The 10,017-nt window shown below is 40.2% G+C and overlaps 1 protein-coding gene and 1 non-coding gene across 2 annotated transcripts; both read left to right on the forward strand.

Annotated features, from left to right (window-relative positions):
• Positions 1-4,036: 4,036 nt before the first annotated feature.
• Positions 4,037-9,626, forward strand: LOC124014139. The gene is made up of 3 exons (XM_046328880.1): positions 4,037-4,186; positions 7,092-7,221; positions 7,542-9,626. Exon 3 carries the CDS (start codon positions 7,544-7,546, stop codon positions 8,192-8,194), a length of 651 nt encoding a protein of 216 aa, XP_046184836.1. The 5' UTR covers positions 4,037-4,186; positions 7,092-7,221; positions 7,542-7,543; the 3' UTR covers positions 8,195-9,626.
• A 131-nt stretch (positions 9,627-9,757) lies between these two features.
• trnaa-cgc lies at positions 9,758-9,829 on the forward strand. Its single transcript has one exon. It is a non-coding gene; the product is annotated as a tRNA-Ala (tRNA).
• The last annotated feature ends 188 nt before the right edge of the window (positions 9,830-10,017 follow it).

The raw sequence follows: 10,017 nt of genomic DNA on the forward strand, positions 1-10,017 counted from the left end.
GCACAGTTAACTTTATCAGAGCCAAAGGTTTGAATCACCGCCAGTTCAAGGCATTTCTGACGGAGTTAGAAACGGAGCATGGTGATTTGCCTTATCACACAGAGGTGCGATGGCTAAGCCAGGGAAAGGTGCTTCAAAGATGTTTCGAGCTTCGTGAGGAGATTTGTCTGTTCTTGGACAGCAAAGGGAAAGACACAACACAACTCCGAGACGAAATGTTTCTGTGTGAAATGGCTTTTCTGTGTGACATTACGAGTCATCTGAATGCAATGAACTTGCAGCTGCAGGGTCGGGATCGTGTCATCTCTGATATGTACAGTACAGTGAAGGCATTTAAAACCAAACTGACTCTGTGGGAGACGCAGATGCGGAAAGAAAATTTGAGCCACTTTCCCAGCTGCCAGACCATGAAAGAGAAGCTCTCTACCAGTGCGTTCCCGAGCGCACAGTTGGCTGATAAAATAGGTATGCTTGCCGCTGACTTTCGACGCCGATTTGCTGACTTTGAAGCACAAAAAGCAGGTTGGAACTGCTCGGTAACCCATTTGCTGTTGACGTGGAAAGCTCACCACCAAACCTCCAAATGGAGTTGATTGACCTCCAATGCAATGATGCACTGAGGGCAAAATATGCGGCAGTGGGTGCTGCGGAGTTCGCCCGTTTCCTCCCGACACAATGCCCCAGCTGCGCATCCAGGCTGCTCAAACGTTGTCTATGTTTGGCAGCACATACCTGTGTGAACAACTGTTTTCTTTGATGAACTTGAACAAAACATCACACAGAAGTCGACTTACTGCTGAACACCTCCACTCAATTCTGAGGATTTCCTCAGCTCAGAGCCTTACCCCGAACATTGATGAACTTGTGGAAAAGATGGGACACCACCAAGTATCACCCTCAACCTCAAACAAGTGAACATTACTGTGCAATCACATATTTAGAGTTTTTACTCAGTTCAAGTTTAAAAGTTAAAGTTTAATATTTGTTTTCACTGCATGTTACTTCTCCTTAAACAAAGTGTTGTTTTTGATTAATAGATTTTTGCACTTTATTTTATTGTATTTCAATCCAATTATATTTTAAAAATATTTCAGTTGAGTGGATGATAGAAAATTGCTATTATTGTTTTTTTCTTTGAAGTAAATTTAGCCCACTTTTGCTAAAATAGAAAATATAGGCTACTGATGGTGCCTTGAATACCGGTTTCTTTCATTTAATGTTCATGTTATGGGGATTTTTATATAAAGGAAATTTGTCTTTTGTGTCTGTTGAAAATTAAAGATTACTGACAGAGCCATAAGAAAATATTGCTTTATTTATCTGATCATATTGGAATATATTTGTTAGGTTTTCAGTAGGTTCAATTAGGTTCACTAGACTATATGCGTCATTTAAAAAATTTTCAATGAACATTCGAACAGTCCGGCCCTCGGCTTGTAGCTACATTTTTTATTTGGCCCTCCGTCCATTTGACTTTGACACCCCTGGTCCACATGGACAACTAGGTGAAGGATGTTTTGAACCAACAAAAAGAGTTCTACAAGCAGTTGTTACAAAAATAACAAAATAGCTTGAAGTGTTTTGTCCAAATACTGGTGGAGTCAACTAATAAAAGAATGTATGACCTGACCAGAGAGGTCCAGGACCTGAAGAACAGTTTGCAATTCTCCCAGTGTCTGCTTGATGAGTTTAAACAGGAGAACGGCAAGATGACAGCAATCTGTAAATCATTGAGAGAGGACATCAATTCTGTGTATGAATCCATGATAACAATGACGGATAAATCAAATTATCTCGAGGTACAATCAAGACGGAACAACATGGTTGTGGACGGAATTGCAGAATCTCCACATGAGACATGGACTGAGTCTGAGGACAAAGTGAGGGAAGGGATCTCAGAGAAATTGAAGATGGACCAGTGGAAGATTGAGGTGGAGCGCACCAACAGAACTGGAAATCCCACCACCGGTCCAGGTGACATGCCCAGGCCGAGGTTGCTGTTCTGGAAGGTAGCTGTTCTAGAAAGAGCCAAGAGCTTGAGAGGAATGTATATCTTCCTCAACAAGGACTATCCTGAAGCTGTGCGCCAGAAGAGAAAATACCTTATCCCAGCCATGAAAGCTGCCAGAGCGCGTGTGGACATTGCTTACATCTGCTATGGCAGGCTCATTGACCATCCTCCCTCCTAAAATGCCTGGAAGGGATGAGAGAACCAAGACTATGGGATCATAGCTTTAACCTCACAGCACACACCACACTTTCGAACACCAACTGATTAATGGACTGCAGAATGTATATTTTTGTCTCTTGCTTTATCTCTGATAAGCTACCCAGGAAAGGGCTGAAAATAGCCCATATTAATATATGTAGCCTAAGAAATAAGGTTAATGAAATCAATAACTTGCTGACATCAGATAACATTAATCTATTAGCCATTTCTGACACTCACTTAGATAATTAATTTGATGATACAATACAAGGATATAACATCTATAGAAAAGGCAGAAATGCTTATGGGGAACTGTTGCTGTATACATTCAGAGCCATATCCCTGTAATGCTTAGAGAAGATCTTATGTCAAGTGTTATTGAAGTGTTGTGGTTTCAGGTTCACTTGGCACATTTAAAGCCTTTTCTGTTGGGGTGTTGCTATAGGCCAACAAGTGCTAACAGTATCTTAATAATATGTGTGAAATGCTTGACAGTGTATGTGAGGTAAACAGAGAGGTCTACTTTCTTGGGGACCTGAATATTGACTGGTTTTCATCAAGCTGTCCGCTCAAGAGGAAGCTTCTTACTGTAACCAGTGCCTGTAATCTGGTTCAGGTTATTAGTCAACCTACCAGGGTGTTTACAACAATTACAGATGGCATATATTAAGATCATCCACATGTATTGATCACATTTTTAGAACTTTGTTCTAAAGTTGTATCCATAGCCATTGGATGCAATGATCACAATATCGTGGCTATATCCAGGAAAGCCTAAGTTCCAAATGCTGGGCCTAAAATTGTGTATAAGGGATCATACAAAAGATTTAGCTGTGGATGATGTAAAAAATATTTGTTGGCAAGTCAGTTAAGAACAAGTTCTTATTTACAATGATGGCCTACAAAGGAACAGTGCTTTGTTCAGGGACAGGATGTCAGATTTTTAAACCTTGTCAGCTCAGTGATTCGATCCAGCAACCTTTCATTTACTGGCCCAACACTCTAACCACTAGGCTACCTACCGCCCTAAAATGAATAAGGAGCATCCAGATGCTGCACTTGATGAATTTATGAAATAGCTTTTTCCAAGTATTGATAAACATGCACCTGTTAAGAAGCTGACTGTTAGAACTGTTCAGGCTCCCGTGGATTGATGAGGAATCGAAAAACGTTACGGTTGAAAGAGATGAGGCAAAAGGAGTGGCTAGTAAGTCTGGCTGCACATCTGATCCTCATGTAGCTACCCTGCACACCAGCTGCCAAACCTTCAATCTGCACTACAGCTAAAGTACACAGAACACTACAGCTTCCTCTTTCTATGTATATTTAGTATATTTGGGTGGACACTTGACTTTCTTATCACCCCTTGCAACATTTCTCCTTCATCCTGCTTGAGTTAGTGGGTTGGTTTATCTATCAATCTATCAAAGTCTATCTCTCTCTCTCTCTCTGTCTTTCTCTCTCTGTCTCACTACATTGTTGTAATGATGTGCAAATAGTTAGAGTAAGAAAGGGAAAATAAATCAACATAAATATAGGTTGTATTTACAATGGTGTTTGTTCTTCACTGGTTGCCCTTTTCTTGTGGCAACGGGTCACACATCTTGCTGATGTGATGGCACTCTGTGGTATTTCACCCAATAGATATGGGAGTTTATCAAAATTGGATTTGTTTTCGAATTCTTTGTGAATCTGTGTAATCTGAGGGAAATACGTATCTCTAATATGGTCACACATTCGGCAGGAGGTTCTCTCTCTCTCTCTCTCTCTCTCTCTCTCTCTCTCTCTCTCAGTCTCTCTGTGTTTCTCTCTCTCCGCCCACATTATATCCCCTCTCGCTCTATTTCTTACACGCCTATCTTTAAGTTTCTGTATCCCCATCTCTTGTTAAAAAAGTGCCACCACTAACACCTGCCTCGTTGGGTCTGTCTCTCTTGAAACCATCATTCAGACTGTTCATTTTATAGCAACACATTGGTGAGTTTACATTTTTTTTTAAATCAATCATAATTCATCAAATTGCCCCTATGTTTGGCATTTTATGGCGTGGGTCTGTTTGAACATTTTCTCTCATCTTCCTATGTGTGACCATCTTGTCACGGCTCTTTCCACTCTCTGTATGTCCACCCTTCAGCTTCCCACTCTCCACTCAATCTCTCCCTCCACATCTCCTCCTCACTATTCTTCCACCACTGTTTCTCTCCTTCCACTGTGTTTTTATTCAGTCTTTTTAGGACTTTTACATATTTCCACCCCTTTTCTTTTTTTTTGTGTGTGTGACCATGGTGTATTTAGTTTCAGAACTGTAAGAGGAATCTTAGTTTACGTAGTTCAGTCCTTGAACTGTTCTTATCTATTGAGGTTTTGTATTATATCATGTTTTATGTCTTGTGTGGAGCCCAGGAAGTGTAGCTGCACCTTCAGCAACAGCTAATGGGTATCTGAATAAAATGCCAATAACAATCTGCAAAATGAAAGAATTGCATTGGGGGTGAAGGGTGTGGTTAATGGTTACATATCAAGTGAGCCTTTGCTTAAAACATTTATGTTATCTGTGCTAATGCTGCATAAGTGTTATGCATATAAACAGAGTATGTAAACAGCACATCCCTCAGTGAGATCCTTATTAAAGATCCTTATTAAATCAGTGCTCCACCCCAATACAGCTACCTTTACAAAATGCTGATGCTCCAGATACACAACTAGTCTAAAGAAGTCAGTTTTATTGCTTATTGCTTATTCTTCTTTAATCAGCACAACAGTTTTCAGCTGTGCTAACATAATTACAAAAGGGTTTTGTAATGAATCTGTTATGCAGGTGAATGAGGACCCAAAAGCGACTTGGCGAAAACAGAGTCTTTAATCCAGTTTAAGGAAATAGCAATACTCCTAGACAAATCGGAGCGGTAAATAAAGCATAAAAACAATTTCACTCGTAATCACGAGAACTGACTGGAGACTCGATAATAAACTGCAGGTTGCCTCGGGAAGGCACTTGACCGTAGCAGACTCAGACACCTGCTCACCACGCAGCATCTGAGGGAAACACGACACGACAGGGCGATACAAAGACACAGCACGGTGAACAATATACAAGGATCCGACAGGGCAGAAACGGAAAACAAGGGGAGAAATAGGGACTCTAATCAGGGGAAAAGATAGGGAACAGGTGTGGGAAGACTAAATGATTGATTAGGGGAATAGGAACAGCTGGGAGCAGGAACGGAACGACAGAGAGAAGAGAGAGAGGGAGGGAGGGAGAGAAAAAGGGGAACGAACCTAAAAAGACCAGCAGGGGGAAAACGAACAGAAGGAAAAGCAAAATGACAAGACAATATAAGACAAAACATGACAGAATCTCTTCGTCGTCTGAGGAGGAGTAGGAAGGATCAGACCCATATGCAGCGTGGTAAGTGTCCATGTTAATTTATTAGACTGAACACAAACCACGACACAGTTCTGTAAGGTGACATACACTAAACAGAAAACAACTACCCACAAACCATAGTGGGAACACAGGCTACCTAAGTATGGTTCTCAATCAGAGACAACGATTGACAGCTGCCTCTGATTGGGAACCATACCAGGCCAAAAGCAGAAATACAAAACCTAGAACAAAAAAATTGATTGCCCACCCCAACTCACGCCCTGACCAAACTAAAACAGAGACATAAAAAAGGAACTAAGGTCAGGACGTGACAGGTTTTCTAATACTCAATTAGACTTTTAAAATTATAAACTTGGATTAGCTAACACAACGTGCCATTGGAGCACAGGAGTGCTGGTTGCTGATAATGGGCCTCGGTACGCCTATGGAGAAATTCCATTGAAAATCAGCCGTTTCCAGTCATTTACAACATTAACAATGTCTACACTGTATTTCTGAAAAAATTTATGTCATTTTAATGGACAAAAAAAATGCTTTTCATTCAAAAACAAGGACATTTCTAAGTGACCCCAAACGTTTGAAAGGTTGTGTACATGAATCCCAATACATTCCTGTCTGAACCAGAACTATAAATTAATCTTTACTCAATATGTCAGCTATCGACACAGATTTGGGGAAACCACAGGTGCACTTATTTTAACATTAATTTGTCGACTTTGACAGGCATCCATATTTATCTATACAAGCATCCATATTCATCTATATAACAGTTTCCAATTGACTGTTATAATTATTCAACTAGAAGTGAGCAAGACCGAGGGAGAGAAAGCATCTGCTGGCTTCCTGTTAGTGAGTCACACAGGCAGAATCAGGGGGAGAATCTCAATTGCATACTCCCCACGTCCTCTCTCCGCTCTCCTCGCCTCCTTCTCAAAACCCATTGGATGAGAACAACAGAGGTCCCACCACTCTGACCTTCTCCTCCAATGGGTTTTGAGAAGAAGGCGAGGAGACAGGAGTGAGGACGCAAAGAGTATGCAATTGAGATTCTCCCATTGCCGCTGCCTCATACTCATTTCCTGTGTTTGGGAGGTGTGACGTGCTGTATCTGCAGGGACAGTACAGCACAATGAAACAATAGCATGGCACATCAATCACCATGACACCACAACTGTCAGAACCATTCACAACCAGTCAATGTGACAGTTTCTGATTACAATAATCATATTATTATTCATGGGCAGGTTTTAGTCTACATTTAAAACCAGCCATACTTTATCCTGTAAAATATATTTTTTCGAGAGTCCACCTTTCCGCCACAAACATTTCTATTTCAGGTGTAAATATCTGTATATATATTTTTAAAATGATGCATAGATATTGTAATTGGGAGGTGAAATGTTTTGCTTGTCAGGAGGTATAATGAACACTACTCAATTATACTGCAAACATTTTCGTCAGTAGGTAGCTAATGTTACTATATTTTCTTTACAGATCCAGTCATTAATAAATCAATGTATGGATCACCTCCAATTGAAAGGAAATAAACTGGATCTCCACCGCAGCAGTTTTACCTTGGATTGAGCAAAGATTTCTTCAACTTTTCTGACAACTATTTGAAGAGGTACGTTGCGACATCAAATCTATCTGATCCTGCTAACCCCAATAATAATGGATTTATGGTTTTGTTCTAATAAGAGGCCAAACATGACTGGATTTGAACAGCTTTAGAATAAGATACTTGTATTTTGTGACTGTCACAGTTGGGGTCAATTCCATTTCAATTCAGTCTGACAATTGAAATGTAATTTTTATAGTGCAGATGAGGCCAACCAATCACTTCAGGATCTGAGTCAGAGATACTGTACATGCCTTTAGATCCAACCCAATGTCCCTGTCAAATGTCAGTTTAAACAGTTTTTCCAATGTTACTCTCCCTTGTAGGCATGACTAATTACGATCCAGAAATGAAAGACCAAACCACATCCTCCTTTGTCGTCTTGACTGTCTTCTTCATCCTGGTCACCCTCGTTGCCCTCCTGGTCGTCCTGTACATGTGGCTAAACCGCCAGACTAATGGCCAGTACACAGTCCACCAACTGGTCCTTGGGGAGGGTGGGGCCAGGGACCGGGTGAGGGGCGGGGTCCAAGTCCTGGAGGTGTGGTTCAGGCGTCGCCTTTGGCCTCTCAGTGAGGATGAGGAGACTGTAGGAGAGGAGGAACAGAGAGACAAAGAGGAGGATGTAGAGAGAGTGAGTGAGGGAGGGGAAAGCAAGGGGGAGGGGAAGAAGGAGGAGGGGGATGAGAGGGAGGGCCGAGTGGACGACTCTTCGGATGACTACTCCAGTGCGGAGGGCTGTGGCCTGACGGAGAGTGTGAAGGTCATGGACGAGAAGAAGGAGAGGAGAGAGTGTGAGGGGAAGCGAGAGGAGAATATGGAAGAAAAGGGGGATAGCAAAGGTGATGAGGGAGCAGTGGGAGGAGAAGAAAATGGACGGGGAGGTTTGCTGATACACCTGCATCAGTCCTCTGGTAGTGCTATCTGGTCTGAAGATTATGAGGGAGGCAAAGACAACAATCATGTGACTGCATTGTGAGGAAAGGATCAGAAAGGGGAAAGAGTTCCATTAATACATTTTTGTACAGTAATAGCGCTTGACAGAACATTGGCTACTTGTCATCATCACCATCATCATCATTGTCATAATTGTAAACCTTACAAACCAGTGTTATAACAATCCAGGCAGAAAACAACAGAGTACTAAATCAATCCAATCATCAAAGTGACTGACAAGAGCAACAATTGCAGCTTGAATACATGAAGCAGTATTAATGTATTTTAGATATAAAATATAATTTTTAAACGGTGTCAAAGTTTCATGGGTTTCAAAGTTTTGGGGTTTGCACTGTTGCTATGAGATGATTTGTATTGTAAATATTTGTGTTCTGTATATTTTATGAATTTAATTGCTATTTAGATCCTTCTTCCTGGAGATCTACTGTCCTGTAGGTGTTCAGTCTAATCCTAATTTAGCATATCTGATTCAGCTAGTTAAGTTATTGTTGAGCAGCTAATTAGTAGAATCAGGTCTGTTAAATTAGGGTTGGACTGAAAACCCACAGGACGGTAGATCTCCAGGAAGAGGGTTTTGCAGCCCTGGTCTATGGCTTGACTTTGTGCTATACTGTTTCATGTCTTATGTACATGATGTTTATTTCCAGAGTGACAATTTTACACTTTTTATTATCTGTTACAATTTAAAGGCCCAGTGCAGTCAAAATTATGTTTTGTATCATGTTGTACAGCAGCTCATGGAACAAACACTGTAAAAATGTGAAAAGATTTGATCAGTGTTATTCCTGATAGTTGCTGGTGGAAAATACAATCTACACAGGGCCTTTACATTTTTATTTTTGATGAGAGGCTGTTACAGAGGAGTGTAAATGTTTTTTTTTTAAGGCTGGAACATGTTGAATTGTATTGTTGTATGTTATAATTCTGTAATGTATTGATTGTTGTTGCCTTTTTGGCCAGGTCTCCATTGAAAAAGAGGGTCTTAATGTGCTTTTCCTGGTTAAATGAAGGTTAAGAACATTTTTTAAATCAGCAGGTTTGCATGGCATTCCCCTCCCACTCAGACCACTTCCTGACAGTCCTAGCAAAATTCTTGCCTGAGAATTTTTTGTTGTTGCAAAAAGGCTATTTTTTGTAAATTTTAATGAAAAACTATTATAGTAAGGTTCTTAATTGTTACCCAGAAGTAATTTGATATTGATATAAAAACGGTTGCATGAGGCTTTTAAGTGTTTGCGCTGATGTGATTATATTGTCTGTTTCCTTTTCTTAAAACTGCATTGTTGATTAAGGGCTTGTAAGCAAGCAATTCACTGTTGTATTCGGCGCATGTGATAAATAATATTTGATTCAATTTAATTTGATTGATAGTTTTTGTTGAAATAAAAAAAATATTTTCCAAATTACTATTATTTTAAGTGTGATTTTCCCAAAAAATAAATGAAAGTATTCTAAAAAGTGTAGGCTATAATACTTAAACTTTTTAAAGTCATAAATATAATTTTAGTGAAAAATGTGTACAAGTTATTATTTTATGAGATGTACTAACTTTATAACCCTTTTTGCACCTCTGTTAGTAGCCAATGGGGATGTAGCTCAGTGGTAGAGCGCATGCTTCGCATGTATGAGGCCCCGGGTTCAATCCCCGGCATCTCCATGTTTTTACCGATTGTCCACCCAAGAAATTCATTGCAACACAAGCTGATAATTTGGAGTTAAACTCATACTAACTCATAATAACACATTTAATCATGTCCTTTATTTATTATGTTTTATTATAGGGCTGTGACTATGGATGCTGCTTGCACATTACGCTTCCTTGTCCGCTCAGCAATGGGCGGAGTA

The sequence above is a fragment of the Oncorhynchus gorbuscha genome, linkage group LG25 (assembly GCF_021184085.1).
Source record: "Oncorhynchus gorbuscha isolate QuinsamMale2020 ecotype Even-year linkage group LG25, OgorEven_v1.0, whole genome shotgun sequence".
Lineage (NCBI taxonomy): Eukaryota > Metazoa > Chordata > Actinopteri > Salmoniformes > Salmonidae > Oncorhynchus > Oncorhynchus gorbuscha.